This window comes from Anopheles aquasalis, chromosome 2, assembly GCF_943734665.1.
Source record: "Anopheles aquasalis chromosome 2, idAnoAquaMG_Q_19, whole genome shotgun sequence".
In the NCBI taxonomy this organism is placed as follows: domain Eukaryota; kingdom Metazoa; phylum Arthropoda; class Insecta; order Diptera; family Culicidae; genus Anopheles; species Anopheles aquasalis.
Window position 1 is genome coordinate 38,292,501 of NC_064877.1, and position 17,500 is coordinate 38,310,000.

At 48.3% G+C, this 17,500-nt stretch overlaps 1 protein-coding gene across 1 annotated transcript in view; it reads left to right on the forward strand.

Annotated features, from left to right (window-relative positions):
* Window positions 1-17,500, forward strand: part of LOC126571308 (uncharacterized) — a 27,341-nt gene that overhangs the window by 1,281 nt on the left and 8,560 nt on the right. Inside the window, exon 2 of the mRNA XM_050229693.1 lies at window positions 17,412-17,500. This exon is cut by the window's right edge and continues 1,306 nt beyond it. Coding sequence (XP_050085650.1) covers window positions 17,412-17,500 — 89 coding nt within the window. The remainder of the gene's footprint in view (window positions 1-17,411) is intronic.

The following is a 17,500-nucleotide window of genomic DNA, read 5'->3' on the forward strand; positions in this document are numbered from 1 at the left end:
TGATCGCCCCGCCGCCGCCGCTTCTTACACAATCGAGAAGTGGGTTGGCAAGGGGGGGGGGGGGGGGGTTGGCCACGGAACCCGCCGAGTAGTGATCGTTTGAAGGGCCTTCAATTTAATTAAATGTTAGTGCCGTAGGCAGCGCACCGTCGTGTCGTGACCACGTGCTGCCTGTGTTGGTGCACGCGTTCTCAAGATCGTGCAATCATAGGAGGTCGCCGTTGCCGAGGAGAACGAAGCGGGTTGCGTTGTTGGTTTTCGTCGTGCTTCCGGTTGGTTCGTGCGCATATTTCCGTGTAAATACTTTTGCAACACAACCAGAACACACATGACCAGCACCAGTTCCTCTTAATTACGTCGTCCGAACCGGCACCAGGAAGGGTGGAGTGAAAGGAACGGATAGTGCCAAACAGAGGGAGAGGGAGAGAGCAACAAATCCATCATGTTTTGTTTTTGAATCGGCGGCGACGGCGGCGGCGTGTCTTCTCGGCTCGCGCTCGGCTGTTCGGCTTTATGCTGCGAGAGAGAGAGCGATGAGTGAAAGAGAGTGGAAAATACAAACACAAACAAAAAAAAACGATGTCTGTGTATGTGTTGGAATATGAATAAGGGAAATGGATAATTCAAAGTTTAATTGCCTCACTCTTGTAGTCTTCTTTTCCGTTGCCTTTTCCTCTTTACCTCACGCACCACATATTCATGTGGCAGTAATAAATGAACCGAGAAAGAAAGAGAGAGGGAGAGAGAACGGGAAAAAGTGGATTGGAGGAAAAATACAGAAAATTGTTATAAAAAGCAACGAATGATGATGATGATGATGAAAGACTCGCAAGAAATAGTAAATCGCTCCACTCACCACCCCCCCCCCCCCCCCCTTTATTCCCGTGCACCATAAATGGTATGCTATTGAGGCATACAGGGGTGTGTGTGTGCACGAGTGCCTCCTAAATCCATAGATAGATAGAAAGATAGCTGACTGGCTGGTTGGCTGGCTGGCCGAGGCCGGGCCCATCTAGATGGATTGCTTTGCACACACCGAACCGGTGGCAGCATATTACGAACCCGGGGGGGGGGGGGGGGGGGGGGCGCAGCATGCTAGTTGCTAGGCACACCCGTCAGTATGCATAGACGGCGATAGGATAAGACAGAAGGCAGCCAGAGCGAGAGAGACACGAGAGAGATAGACCCGGAGAGAGGGAGAGGTTGTTTTAAGTTTTTACATTCGATCATGTTTTTATTTTTCCACCACTTTTGTGCTTCCTTTGTGCGGTGCGCTGTGTGTTTCCTTTTTTTTCTCCCCCAATCATCCAAGTTGGCCCGCCAACCGTTGTGTTCTCACGCAACGAGAAATTGTGGTGGTAGAAGCCCTTGATGGTGTGCCGTAGTCAGTAAGCGGCCGATGGGGGTGAGGTGGAATAAATGTTTTATGAAATGTGTGTTGCTAAATCGAAGCAATCGATTCTCCCTCTCTCTCTCTCTCTCGGTCTCTCGGTCTCTCTGCTCTCCTTTCCGGTTGCCATGGCATTCGAACGGGCGCTCTTCGGCCTTTTTTCTTGCCCTTTTCTTCGTTTCGTTTGGAATGTTTCCGTTTTTTTTTTGTTTTTGTTTTAAGGAAACTTTTGTTAAGTATTTCACAAATTCCCCATTTTTCCACCGGGTTCAAAAAACTTACATACAATCGGATTCTCTGATTAACTTCACGATCACACGACGAGTATATGACAATCAGTGGCCTCTGGGGTGTGTCTGCTTATCAGCATCACCATCCCATCCAGCGAGCATCAGGAAACGGACAGTCGAACGAAGGGAAATAGACGAACAAGAACGGAAAAGATCCGTTTCGATAGATTGCTGGAATATGGTTTAGTTCTTTTTATTTTTTTTTATCTCCGACACTTCCGCTACGCACAATCACATACACGCGCGCAACAACTCCCATCCCATTCCGGCTTGTCTTGCGGGGGGGAGGAGTGTTGTCCTTCGCTGGCGTGGTTGCCCTTTTCCGAATCCGCCGCGCCCCGATGATGATCATATTTCTTCGTGTGACAATTGAAATTCTCTACTCCGCGTTCCCTCGCACCGCATTCGTTCCCACTTGACACTGCCACACTCAAATGCCGGCTCTTGTTGGTCGTCGCCATTCCCGTTGTTCCCATTTTTACACTTTGTTGTGAAAAGTATCGCCATAATGCCATGTTTTTTCCCCGCCCTAGCGAGCAAGAGAGAGGAAAGCGACCAAACGATATAAGTCGCGCTGGCTGCTTGGATGGAGCAAGCAAAGCAGCACACGGAAAGGAGGGCACATCATCAACCAACACTACCCACCGAGGAATGAGGGGGGGATGTACTTCGAGAGTCACATTCCTTTATGCTGCTGTGTACTACTACTACTACTACCAACACTAAGACTAAGACACTACGATTCACTGTCCTCTCGTACAGCATCTCAGCTTCCTCTCTCAGAGCCGACCGCCTCTTCAGATTCAATCGTCATCGAAGGCCTTTTGCGTTCGGTCTTGAGTTGTGAGGGCTGATGTGGTCGCATTATTGCGAATGCTCCTTCACCCTCCCCGAGGAGAGCCCTTTAAAAGGCTAGAGAGCATACAACATACAACACAAAAAGAATGCAAACCATTAAAATGCTCTCCTATCTTCTACCACGGGGGGTTTCCTCCTCCTCCACAAGCAACAGCGGCAGCATCAGTAGTTCTAGTAGCGCTAGTCCCGAACGCTGATCATCTCTACTGCTCCGTGCTACTGTCATGGACGCTCTGATCTCGTCCGTGCAAGCAAGAAGGAAGCGTAAGGACAGAGGGGCACGGGAGGGGCAATTGACTTTGCTTGCGACGATGAAGCGCGTCGTCCGATCCTCTGGTCTGTCTCAAGAAGTCACCGTCAGTCACTCAGTCAGCCAGCCAGCCAGCCAGCCAGAGTTAATTCCGCGCAGTCCGCGTTGCCCGTTCTCCATATTCACGCTTAGCATTCTCACAAAGACGAGGAGCAGCAGCAGCAAAGCTATGCCCCATGCCAAGCTCTGCCACATATAATTTATCGTAGCATAAAACCATCCAATCAAGCACATCACTTGCACACACAGCCCCACAGCACCAGCAACAACAAGACGCAAGTACTTGCAACGGGGAGGGTGGAAGGAGGAGAAGGGCTCCCGCTTCACGGACAACAGCGCAAATACTTCTCCCGGCCGGTTGGCTGGCCAGGGCACATACACACTCGCATAACGCAAATAGTCGTTCGCGTATGCGGCCACGGTGGTGCAGGGGAACCCATTTTCATGAAGTTACAAAAGTGTAATTTAGTTCCATGAGTTTTGTAAAACATTCTTCCTCGTCTCTTCGTTCGTTTGGTTCGTTTCTTGGTCGAATTGTCTCGGTCTCTGCGGTGATCGGGTTTCGGAGGCGCGCTGCAAGAGAGCAGACGGTGTTGAGTTGAGAGGCCGTTGGTGATGTTGGGGGGTGGGTGTGGGGTTTATTGCTTTTATGAGTTTGTAATGTAAGGCAGCGAGCGAGCGAGCGAGCGCGCGGCGCTTCTAAAGCGTCGGGCCAATGGGGTCATAACCATTAGTGGCTGATGCTAGGATGAATGAGTAGCGAATTATGATTTTTTATTTTTCTGTTCTCCGTTGTTATAGACATTATTTGTTAGCACCAAAAACCTTGATCAAGCGCCGACCTTCCTCTCTTTCTCTGTCTGGGCATAATGCGCCTCGATGTTCTATTGTTCAGACGAGCAAAAGCGAGAGCGCAGTAGTCCGTCTTTTTTGGCATAGTAACCTCTGACGTTGTTATACCAGTGTTATTAGTGTATAACAGTTTCATATAACAAGCTCACTAGTAATGGCGTATCTTATTACTTTTGGATTTAACCGAGAGCTGGGAGCAACCTTCCTCCTCCCCTTCTCCTTCTCCTATCCTCCCTTACCGTAGGCTTCATTATCTAAGAAGCTGCGGAAAAGGAATTGAACGAGTTGCTCGCTCGCTCGGTGAGAAATCAGATGATCGGGGCGAGAGCGAGTGTGGTGGAAGAAAAGATGTGTTGCATGCACTATCCCGCGTCACCTCTAACACCCTCCCCACCAGGCGCACTCCCCGTTGTCTATCGCCGCACACCACGCATCAAGTTACTTCGTTCGTTCGTTAGTACCACCCCCTAAACTCGGCCTCTGGCATGCTAAGTGTGTGCGTATCCTCCTGGTTCTCGGCGGGGGAAAGGGTTTTTGTTAAATCGGATAAGTGCGCTCCACGCCGGGAAACGGCCGGCCACTCCAAGATGCTAAAACGAGAGAGAAAGATGGCGACATACGGACAGAAGAACAAGATCTCCTCCCGCCCCACCGGACTATCGGCTATCCTGCTCGAGTATTATTTTACGTTTTGTGCTTTTTCATCCCGTCTCTTTCTCGCACTTTTGCGCTTTTCTTCGACTTCTTTTTCTTCTTGTTATATTTAGCACAATTCGTCGTGTGGTGGTTGCGCGTTATGTTGTTTGTTGCTGTTGCTGGTGGTGCTTTTGATGGTTTTTTGTACTGTCGGAGGCAAAGAAAATGTGCATTTTATAGACGATCATTAATCTTCGTACTTCTCCTTCTCTCGTACGACTCTCTTTGTGTGTGCGCGCGCGCGCCCGCCCGCGAGTACTTCTCGTCGTGTACTTGTTATTTTCCGTCCTCTTTCCAGCATCTCTTCCAGACATCCTGGTTGGGTTGCGTTGGGATGGAGGGGTTTTGGGGGATGGGGAGTGGAGCACTACTCCTCCACCACCACCTCTGAGTGCTGTGTGTATGTATGTAGATATAAATTGTACTTTCTACTCTTCTATTTCGTATACTTTATTTTTTAATCTTCTTACGCCCGGGGAGCGATGCTTTTATTTTTTGCTTATCTCGCCAACGAGCAAAGGAGGCAGCTGCTGCTCGCTCCCCCCATGCCTCCTGGGGTTGGGAGGATTGGGGGCACTTCTTCTCAATGGCAATCTTTCTCGCACTGCGCTCGCCAAGTTTTACGTTCCATTTGTTCGTATTTCTCGCTGGGTTTTCCATGTTTTTTCCGTTCTTTCTTTTTTTTTTCTCTCTCTATTTTGGTTTGTCTCCTCGGCCGTAGCTGCTGGTGCTGCTGCTGCTGCTGCTGAAGTTATTACCGTATTTCTCGTCATTCTTCGATTATATTCTTCGTTTGCTTCGGTAATGATGCTCACGCTGCCGCCCTGCTACTTCTGTGTTCTGTGCGGCCGCGGGGGGCGGACAACGTTCGGTTTTTGGGGGGCAAGGATGGAGGAAAAAACGGTTTTCTGTTTTTTCACGGCCTGCTTTAACGACTACTCCAGCAGATTAGTTTTTGTTTTCCATCTTTCGTTTCAATCTGTGTTCAAGGTTTCGTTTTTTTTTACCGCTTCTTCTCTTCGACTCTTTTTGCTTCGGTTTTTACATTTAATCTTTTTACATTTTTAACGATGCCCTCCGCTTGCGTCTTTGGAGATGTCGGGGAGAGGGAAGGTTGGGGATGGATGGTGTATTGTGTGCAAACGAGCATGAAGTCGCAGTTGAGGTAGTGTTGAAGCGGTTCGGGGTGCGCCGTCATCGTGGCGCGCCAAGCCTAGCTCTGGGTTACTGAACTATTATTCTTTGCGCTTATCTAGGCTCGCGCTTTGCATCATCTTTCTCTAAAAATGCCGCTCCTCTAGTGAGCAGATGAGAAGAGCATAGGAAATCGAAGCAATCGTCTTATGCTCTTACGCTCCAAGATGACGACGTGATTGCAGAAACAGGGAGTGTACACGCATAGTATCTAGTAGGCACATTTGCTTCGCTTCACCAGCCTTCGTGGATGGTGTGCGTGACAATCGGAATAAATTGATCTGCTACTACTTGCACGCTCTCGCTCTCGCTCTCTCCCTCTCTCTCTCTCTCTCTCTCTCTCTCTCTCTCTCTCTCTCTCTCTCTCTCTCTCTCTCTCTCTATCATCCTGTTCTCGTTTCAATCGTGTCACGTGTTTCCGGGCATGTGTTTGCTTTGATATAAAATGAGATTCTTACGCCGAACGGAACAACGCGTCGATCCAGCAAGCCAGGAAGGACACTCTCGCGGGTTTGTAATATTTTATTATTCCATCTCTCTAGTGCCCCGGGTTTCCCCCTCTCTCTCTCGCGTGCCGCGATAGAAACCCCCGACACGCCGCAGCGGATGAATTCGTTTTGCTGCGCCGGAAATGATCATCAAATCCATTCCAGCGCGAGGCTCAAATGCTCCATCCCCCACACAATCTCAAGCGGCAGCGGGAGAACACTATTGGAGGGTGGGGAGGGGACGAGAACGAGAGCGTGAACATACGGAGGAGAGGAAAAGGTCAAAGTATGTCATGTTTTCATCGTCGTCGTCGTCGTCGTCATCGCCGATACTCCAAGAACCCTCCTCCCCCAATCTCATGTCGGTCTCTTTACTCCTTCACGCCAAGCGATTGTCGCCAAGATCTGTGCTCTAGTGTTGCGTGTTAGTATAGTGTATGCGCCGGATGTGTGTGTTGGTGGCGACTAACTTAGTCACATTCTGCCTCTCGTTCTCTCTATCTTTCTCTCTCTCTTCCTTCGGTATGCGACAACAACCCTTTGCACATTTTCTCACCAATTTTCCGTTCCGTTTCTCACATTTTCTCGTTACGCGAATTCCGTTGCGCGATCTTGTCTTAAGGGGAGCGTATCGCATTTTATAACAAGCTACGTTGTTTATGTTTTTTGTTTCTCTAAATAAAGAACCTTTCAAGGATATTATGTAAAAGTTTCGATTCAATCCAAGCGACAGTTACACATGTAATGCGATTTGAACAAGGCTTAGTGTCCATCACAAAACTTTAAGGGACTTACGTAATTTTTTTGTAGCTTTCTTACATTTTTGCATATATCGTGAACCTTTTAAGGATCCTGCATTTCATTTATTAGGTAGACTTACATGTGTTTTTTTTTTGTAATGTATACATTTGATAACTATGTTTTTTTTAAAGTAAAGCAATAAAATATCATTAGTTTAACTGAAAAAACTGAAATGCAGGAAATTTCACAAAGCACCGGACGGGGTGTCACCTTGAAAAACTCATTATCTTACGAAAGAACACCGATTTTACTGTGGCAGATGATCAAGCATTGACCTACAATATCGAACACCGCAAAAAGTGTTTTTGCAGTCACGCTTCCCCGAAACAGATGTTACGGTTGCATTTTTTTTGTTTTATATATTCTTTTCAAAAAGTAATTTAACTCTCCTGTTTTAGCTGAATGTGTTGTATGCGTAAAAAATATCATGGTTTCATGTACTTTTTTATAAACCATCCAACATGAACCATCATTTCAAAATCATTTCCAAATGTTCACAAGAATGGAAAAAAATGAAATTTCGTAAAAACTTCCCCGGGCCTGGGGAACCTAACATTGCCTGACGAAAGATCTGCGAACTGATTTTTTGTGCTCCTCTCAAATAATGCTGTTCCGCGAGTTACGACCTGGGATATCACACAAAGCAGTCGGATTACCGGTGACCCTTCCTAGAAATTGATGCCAAGGTTGTGCTTTTTTTTTTGTATTACTTGTTGTAAACTTTAGTCAGTTTGCTTCAAAAGTTGCTTTTAGTGTGTATGCTGGACGGAAAAAAGGATATCTAAAAAGTTTCACCAAAAAAACAGCTAAGAAGTAAATATTTCTTATCGTATTTTTGTACGATTATGCTGGAGGATCAGGATAAGGATGTTCCACAACCACCATCGGTTCGTGGAGAGTGATTCCCCGATCCTTTTTTGTACATGTTGATTCGTAAATTCCTACAGAATTCTGACAAGTGCCTTGGCACCGTGTTACAATAATAGGATCGATTTTTTCCGTAAAAAATAAAAAACAACTTAAATTCCTCCCTCGTATGTGCTGTCGATCATGGTCGCATCACACAGACACACAGAGAGTCCTCGAGGGAAGATACTAAACAGACTTCCAAGGCCCAAGACGGCGAGGCCTCATCTTCATCATCAATTTTATGCTATTGAGATGCTCACAATATATACTGTATGCCATTTACAACTACGCGGCCGCTTCCCATTCACTTGATTGAATACGATTGGTTTGTTGCCCTCTTCCTCCCCGCGGATACACACTCCGGGAATGCTCCGGTTTGCGAGTGTGAAAGAGGAAAAAAACAGTCTTTCAATCTTTTGCTCAATCCTTCTCAGTTTTCTGTTCTTCCAACACCAGCGCCGCCTTTGAGACAACGTAAGATGACGATGACAACGACAACGACGGTTGTTGAGCGAACACAGAGCTCTGTGCGTCGACGAACCAACATGTTTCCCCCGCATCGTGACTAGCGAGCTTAAATATGTGTTTTAGAATGACAGAAGAAAAAATCCCGTTTTTATGGCCAACGCTCTGTCGTTGTGGTGTGGTACAAACACATGGTTAAATTGAATTTCATCTTCACCGTCACGCCGTTTGTCCAGTTAATAAACACAAGAAAAACACGTAATTGTTTGAGTGTGCCATGATGATGGGCAGTCATGGAAACGGCACGGTCTCTCCCCTATCCCCTCCCTATTGCCCGTTACACTTCCTATTCGCCAGCTGGTATAGTAGGCGATGGAGAGAAGCTCTAGCCTGATGCTGGTTTCGGTTTGTTTTGCATCATGTGCACATGTGTGGTTGTCTGTGTCCGGTGCGGTATCGGCGGATAGCGCAAAAAAAACCATTCGCCAATTGTGGGAGGGAGGGGGATCGCAATCTAAAACATTTATCCATCCAACGTTCACACCAAAAACCAACCCCGGAGGGGGAGCTCGCGCACGCTAATGCAATGATTGTGGTTCATTCAGTGGAGCTTTTTGACTATACGTTTACTTGTGCTGCTACTGCTACTGCTGCTACTACTTAACGAAACGTACGCCGCTCTGTCGGCGCAACACTGGCCAGCAACCAAACCACCAGTAGCAAAGCAGCCAATAGGGAGTGGGGAAAAGGGGGTAGTAAAGTATGGTGGTAATAATGTTGCTGCACCAGAGGGTCGGCGTGCTGCGTGCGCGCATTCATTTTTGTATAAAAGTTAAAATTTATTACCACCAGCATAAATTCCGCGTGCGCTCCGCTAGTTTCAATGTAATTCCTTCTCGCTCTCACTCTCTCTGTTTCGTACGGTTGGCAGCCAGATTTGTGATACATACATAATATATCTCAGTGTGTCCTCATTTAGCCTCCGAATCGAATGCAACTCTATAAGCTTACTAAATCCTCAATTGTGTGCTCTAGTGCTGGTGGGGCGGGTGGGGGGTTTAGTGGTGCGTTGTGCTGCTCCCCATTCCATGCTCCATTCTCCTCACTCACTCACTCACTCACTCGGGCTCGCTCGCTCGCTCGCTGGGTCGATAAATGGTACTTCTAAAGTTTCCATTGGCATCCCTGCACTGGCCTCCCGTCCTCTTCCCCTTCACTTCTGCCAGCCAATGAATCCGATCCTCTCCTTTCAGCAAACAAATTCCAAACACACGTACAAGCAAGCCAGCAGCAATGGCCAAACGACTTGCTGCGGGACCTGCTGTTGCCTGGTGGGTGCGAGGGACGGACGGGCTGGGTGGTGGTGTGTAGACAACAACTTCTCGTCAATTTCTTTCCCTAGTTGGCGAGTTGTTTCATTTGTAACTTTTGCGCGTTGCTCTTCTCTCGCTGCTCTCGCTCGCCTGGCTCTTTCGACTCTTTCGTGTGTCTCTCGGTGCCAGCATGCCAGCATTCCCAGCCTCTCGGCGGGGGCGGCCGGCCGGCCGGGGGTTCGCACATTAATTGTATATTCCATGCACATACCGTAACCGTAACTTGCTAGAAACAATTGTGACTCAATCGGGAGAGTGAAGGTGAGAGCAGTCGTTTCGATTTTTGTCGGTTATCTTTCCGTCCCTTTTGCTCGGCACATTTGTTTGAGTTTGATAGCGTATGGTGGGGGGGTTGCTATGATCAGTATCATAATTTTTCTTGTTGATCATGCTACATATTGCTACACGCAACGGGCTACGTGGATCCAAGATGGAGGACCACAAATCTATTCTAGAGCAAAAAAGGCACCACCAGGAAGTGCAAAATACGTTCAGAAAAATCGTACTTTGCGCGAATAACAGAATCTGTCGCAGCATGCGAGGAGCGCAAAACTGCGAAGTGGTGCACCTTGCCGCATTCCAACGCTGCTTAAAATGCCATTTGATTTAAATGAGCTCTCGTGTATCGGCGACATATGCATGCTATGGTCCCCCCCCCCCCCCCCCCCCGGGGTTCGCTTGCATATGCGCCGCGAACCACCTTCTTACTTAATCCTTCCAACATCCCGATCACCCTTCCGCCCTTGTCATCGAATATTGTCACCAGCATCATCATTGGTTTCACATGTTTTGCACTATTTTTGCGCACTCTGTCGCCATCTCTGCTTCGTTGTCTCACGGGAAGCAAACAAGAGAGAGAGTGAGAGAGGAAGGAAGGGGGAGTGTTTGTGTTGTCGCCGTTGTCGTCGTTGTCGTTGTCGCTCTGTTTCTTCAATCATTCCGATTGCACTTAATAAGGAGCGAGCGAGCGAGCGTGGCCCGAAGAGTTCGAAGGGGGGAAAAGATGCCGGAGATGCGAGAAGCGAATCGCGCAAAAAGGGAAATGGAGCGAAGCGGCAACAAAAAAAAAAAACAGGAGTCCTAGAGCCTCGGAGACACGGCGTGAATAGCTATCGATCGAGAATATAAGGATCGTAGCAGAAAACAGAACACACCGCGACTAGCGCAGAGGAGATAAACCTTGAACGTAGCAAGTGCGGGAGGCGAGAAAGAGATAATGGGGGGATGGAAGAGAGGTAGCGCTCAAGAAGAACATTAACCTCGAGCTTTTTGTAGCGACGAGTGGAATAATGAATATTGAAAATCATGGAAATAGAGAGAGAGACAGAGAAAGAGAGCAACATAAGCAATAAACACAATGTTGCAAACAGCAGCAGCCAGCGGCATCAGCGGGCTCTCCAGGCCAAGTGTACTAATGATAATAAAACAGACCATCAACCCCGCTGCATAATGCCAACCATCATCAGCGCAGCATCTCCATAATCATCATTGCCGCTATCATTGCGCGTTGTTGCGTTCATCGCTCTCTCTCTCTCTCGAGCGGCACCGCACGAGCAAGCAGTCGAATCGAACGAATTTCATCGAAAAACCGGGATTCTGTCGATGCTAAACTCTGCCAGCTAGCCAGAGCCAGCCGCATGTTGGGTGAGAGTAGCACACCAAATATAGATCAGATAGAGCCCAGGGGGTGAGCGAGAGGCAAGTGTGAAAAAGCTTTTTAAAAAACATGAAAATCATAAGCATAGTACCGGGATGGGTAGAAGAAGTAAGAGAGGGAGGGGGAGAGGTGGGGGGGGAGGAATGGCACAAGCAATGGGCTAATGGAGAGAAGCGAGAAGCGAAGGGAGGTGATGGAATATTTTTATGTTTCTGAGGCATTAGTTGTATTTGTACGAGCACACCACAGGAGAAGCGCCGAAAAGAACGGAAAAAAGCAACCATCGACGAGCCAAAGCAGCAACATTCACCATCGCCGCCATCATCATCGTCATCAGCGTCATCGAGTTTGAAAAAATCCATATCTGTGTGAGAGACGGAACGGTGCTACGGAAATAACAACTTTTGGCTTTGAAAATATGAAAATAGGCCATCCAGGAGGAGGAGGGGGGTGAGGAGCTAGAGGAAAGCAAAAGGAGGAAATGCGAGAAATGGTAAATAATAAAAATGTGTTGGTTTGGTAAAAAGTATGACGAACAAAGCGCAGAACACCAGCAACAACAACAGCAGCAGCATGACGATGCCGATGATGATGATTCGATGTTGCTGACGAAGAAGACAAGCTTTTGAAGGTGGCGACAACGACGACGCCGGAGCAGGAAGAGAAGGAAGGCGGCGAGATGGATTCGATGACAGAGACGAGTCAAATTTCCTTTCCTGGAGCCACCCCCGGACACCCCGTGCCGCTGTATGAAAAATGTTGAAATATTGCTCCCCTTTTTTTTTGTTGTTGTACCATTTCTCTATCCGCTTTGTGTTATGTACGAACGAGGAAACTTGAGATATTGGGAATTTGTACCAGCGGCCAGCCACCAGCCACCAGTGTGTGTCTCTCTTCTCCGTCTCCCATCTCGCTCGCTCTTGCCCTGTTTGTTTTTTTGCTATTTCGTTCGCTCTGTCTTAAACATGCCACTCCAAAATTATCTCTTACGGCGAGCAGCAGAGGGCCCTCATTGGGTTCCATTTTCCGGATTACAGATAAATGGATTATTCTGTTTGTGAATTACACAATCCCCGTTCCGTACGATCGAGCATGGAGCAACTGGCGCGCAATGGTAGTAGTATACTACACTGGCAGTAGTAGTAGTAGTAGTAGTGAGTAGTTGTGAAGTTAGTTGGCCGAGTGTCAAACTCAGCTGCGGAAGGAATAATATGCCAGGAAAAATTATCTTCATCCAAGTAGGTCCAGCTCACAGAGGGCCAAGTGGTTTGCCCTCGTTTTTTTGTTGTTGCTTCTGTAGATCTGCTTTAATGCGCTCTTCCCCAGCAGTGCGCTCGTGTAGATGGCAATGATAATAATGACGATAAACATACACATTCCTGATTATGAAGAGTTTATTTGCTTCTTGCACATGTAGTTCGCTTAACCCCGCCCCACCACCATTCGTTGCTGATGCTTCTCTGGCGTGCTCGTACCATCGCCTACTTAGAGCACTGAGAGTTCAAACCACAAACACGTGCTCTCTCGTGCGGCTTACTTTGCTACAACCAGATAAGATTCAGCGCGTAGCTTAAGGAGATTTTCCGTTTGGCAAAGACGGTTTTCCAGCATCGCCAATCGGTGGCATTGGCAAAACGGAGCCACAAACGAGTGAAAAACGATGAGAAATTGCCATTCATTGTGCGTATCTGTCTGTCTGTCTGCCTGTGTTTGTGTGCGTGCCGTGAGCTGCACACGAACAGTCCGATAAAGCAGGAGATAGATGAACATGATGATGATGATGATGATGATGCTGATGCTGCTAGCGCTCGATCGGATCGGATACGCGGCGAGGAAGCGGAGTTGATGGAGACGCCAGGCTCTCGGCTTAAGGCTTGGCATGTTTCGCGGTATAAAAGAACAACGGGACTGAGGCAGCATATTTTTCACCGGGCAAAACCTCTCGCAAACGCAGACAATCGCGCAAATACACAAACGAACAAATAGACAATATTCACTATTCACCCCCTCCACCACCATCATCATCACATGGTCTCTGAAAGCTCTCTGAACCAGTGCGCAGAGCAGCAGCACTCCTCCTCCTCCTCTTCCTCCCCCTCAAACCGCCACCGGTGGCACTGCGCGCAGGCATTACAGTAATGGACTGAAAAACAAAATGCAAATATTGTATTTACCATATTTACGCGTATGCAGGCACAAAACCAGCCACCCGGCCAGCCAGTCAGCCAGCGAGTCAGCACGCAACGTCGCCACGGCCATGGGTTTGGGCCCGGGGTGGGGGGGGGGCTCTCCTCTTCGATTCGATTTCTTAGCGTCGCCTGCTTTGCCCGGCCATTCCGCCGCTGTTGCTGTTCCTCCTCCTCCTCCCCCGGGGGGGCTCTAGAAGCTAGAATTTCTTGTTTTTCACGCTCGAATTTCCGTTCCGGCGAGAGGAACGGTACAAGAAAGCTAGCTAGATCGATAGCAAAGCTCTTCTCCGAGAGGCGAGGCGGGCGAGCGGGGGCGGCTAGCAAATCAAAAGAAGTCTCCTCGCCACAATTGGAGACGTGACTTAGCATTTTGCGTCGGTAGTGGTGGTTTGGTGTAGATAGAGACCGCGTTGCGTTGCGTTTCTTCCTCCGAAACTTCTTAGCAGGCCAGGCACTCGAGTGAAATGCGCTGCTGCTCTCCGTGCACACTAGATCCCATGTGATGCTGATATGATGATGATGATGGTTCGTTCCGTTCGTCCATGGAATTATGTATGGAGTATGTATTACGTTCCGTGTATATGTTTCCTTATTTTAAAAGGGGCGTGCACACGTAAGTGATTTCTAGTATCTTCACCATCGCCCACCCTCCCCCCCCTCCCTTTCCCTGTCCTGTTCCTCTTCTCTCTCTCTCTCTCTTTCTGTCAACCCTTCTGATTCACCGGGGGCCACGTTTTTTACAACACATTTATTGCTCACTATAATTCCCCGGCTTTGGTACTTGCTGATGGTGTCGACACATTTACGCGGTGGTGTGGTGTTTGGTGGTCTTTCGAAATGTGAGAACTTCCTGCTGCTCACCTCCCCCTCCCCCCCCCCCCCCCCCCACCGGCCAACAACGACACATCTTATCTTATTTCTACGCCCAAAAAAAAAAAAAGTTTCAATCCAGCCAACGTAGCAGCGCGGGAAGGGCGTATGTGGGGTGCATTCTTTTTTACGTAGTTAACCTACTCGTCGTCTTGTTCCTTTATCACAATCAATCATCTGGTTGGTGGTTACTACACAAAAGCCTCTTAGCGCCCGGCCGGCTTCCGTGCTTTCCGTGAGCCTTCTCCCCCCCCCCCCCCAACCCCCCGGGAGGAAGGAACACGAAACGTGTGTTTTGGAATCTGGCTTTTCCCCAAACCCAGCAAGCCAGCCAGCCAGCCAACCAGCCAGCCAGCAGGGACCGCCGCCATCTTGCTTTGCTACGGAAGGCGGTAGATGTAAGCTCTCGGTGTTTCTGGCCGCCCGTGTGCGGTTATCAGTGGCTGGTGGGAACAATCCATGGATCTTGTGGGGGAGGGAGGGAGCCAGCCAGCCCGCCAGCCAGCCAGTTGGTCCGCCAAGCTTGGTGGGTCGGTTGTGCCATCTGCTGCAAATTGTGCTCGAGGTTGGTTGTAAAAAGTTACGTAAAGCTTTTTCCTTTGGATAACGGGCAGGTTTTTGAGCCTATCATGCCTTACCCCATTACCACACAGACACTCGCACAGATAGATGATATCGTACCATACGGAACGGAATAGATCCCTGCATGCCCGATGGTAGTGATCGATGTTTGTGCTCCGTTCTGTGGTCGTGTGCTGTGCAGCGGCAGGAAGGACGACAAGAAGTGTACTTTGCACACCAGCAGAAAAAAAAAAACAACACCAGAAACTGAACCCTTCACTGTAAATGGGAGGGTTGTCCATCCGATGTGAGGTATCGGAGGAAGCGGCGAAGAGGGTGCGTCATTATCTCCTTTCTTACGCCATTTCAAAATGACAAACGATAATGTTGATAGAAAAACAAGCCCGTTTCGAAAGTAATAAAAAACGGGCCTGGCTTGCTGACTGGCTGACTGGCCTGGCCTGGCTCGGTCTGGCCCTGCTATTATATGATGGCCAATTGCCCAAGTACACACATACACAACGCGGCCGATGGTGGTGGTAAGGCTGTGGGGATATTCGTGTTTTTGTGGCAGAATATTTTTGAAAAGGTTTTTTTGCTGGTTCCGTTTACAAATCCGTCTCCTTTGCAGAAATGGGATTGCCTTGACTATGGAATGTGCTGGGAATAATTATTTTCGTCCCACCGTTTCTACGCATACACTTGCGACTCATACCGCTAATGGAATGAAATCGTGGCCACAACGCCACACACATCCTGTTGCACACAGAAACGGGCATGTGAATAGTAGCGGGGCTGCTAAGATCGTACACCACTGGTTCGTTCATGGCCTGCTACGGAATAATGTGAATGTCATTGCTTTGAAAAGTCAAGATGCCATATCTTCCTGTTTCACTCTCAGACTCAGATCTCTCTCGCTCTCTCTCCCTTTCGATAGTACTTAAACCAGACTACTCCATCCCGTTTTGTCTTCGTTTTACATTTTATAATAAGCAACAAGGCGCATATCGACATACCCGTGTAGAATGGTGGTGGATGCACAACGTTCACTGTTGATGATGATGATCATGATGATTCCAGCATATGATGGTACATACTTACACACCTACCAACCTATTTGTGGGGTTCGTTTTACATTGCACAATTAGTGTAATTACACAAAGACGATAGAAAGGGTGGGTAGGAGGGCGGCGGCGGTGCTAGACAGACCTGAGTGGAAAAGCTAACATTAATTTACATTAGATAGAGCGCAGCGAAGTAATAATATGCAATTGGCTTGGCCTCGTCTAAAAGAGAGTTAGTCAAGCGAGCGAGAAAGAGAGATAGAGAGAGACAGCTCCAGCGAGGGGGAGTGAGGGAAGGAGTGGCCGAGAAAGACACACTCGTGGGGAGGGAATGGTGGGCTTGTACTGTTGTTGCTGTTTTCCATATGATTTTCCGTGTTTATTGAAAGTGCATCATAGCATGCCATTCGGAACCAGACCGGTTGCCCGTCTGTGGTTGCTCGATGACGCGACCTGGTGAACGTGGACCGACGGAGTTAGGTATCGAGTGAATGAGTGAGTTTAGTAGTAGTATGCCATGGCGAAGACATATGCACACGCCTGCTAGCTAGCTATCTGCTGCACTCTAGACCACACCGGAAGCCACGCGCATCAGACGATGTGGTCTAACGAAGAAATACTCATTTGAGTCGCCCCCTGCCCGAAGATTGCTGCTCCAAATCAATGTGTCAATATTTGAATAACGCATTTTATAGGTTTCGTCGTTACGCAACAACACAGCCCGTCAATGGTCCGTGTGTGCGCACGCTCACGAGGTCTCTTTGGTGGGAACAACGACGAGCGCGCGCGCAACCCAAGGCGCAAAAGCACGCAACAGGTTGGTCGTTGTTGTCGCTGTCTGCCAGCCAGCCAGCCAGCCTTATCACCATTATTATTGGCCCTCGCGCACCACACCGATGTCGTGTTTTTGTGGGAATATACACATAGTACATATCATCTACCTCCTTCATTGGGCCTTTTTTTAAATCAAAATCGAAATTTGACCCGTTCCGTTCCCCTACTTTTCGGTCACCAGCACCAGCACTCCATCCATCAATCTAGATTGCTGCTGCTACTGTTGTTGTTGTTGTTGTTGTTGCTACTGCTTTAGTGCTGATATAGAGGAGTGGTGTGTTTGCATGGGCGCAGTTCTCATTGGTGGTTGAAAGACATTCCAATTCCAGTGTCCCACACCCATACCGACGCTCTTATCAATTGACTACGAAATCTTACAATATCCATATGCCCTCCACGTCTCGCCTTCATGCCATCTCTTTCCGCATTTTATGAGCCGTACTGCCTTAGCTGGATGAGAGAATGCGGAAGGAATATGGGGAGTGGAAGGGGAGTAGTTGCAGACAGATTATTACACACCGTATAGACCACATGATTCAAAACAATAGCTCCAGTAGAAAACAATGATACTTAATAACGCTTGATCATCATCCTTCCGTTTCGTTTCCAGTTAAGCGACCGGGATGATCATGACGCACGGATCTGTGCCAACTGTATCGTCAGCATCGAGGCCTTCTACAAGTACAAAGCGCGCTGCGT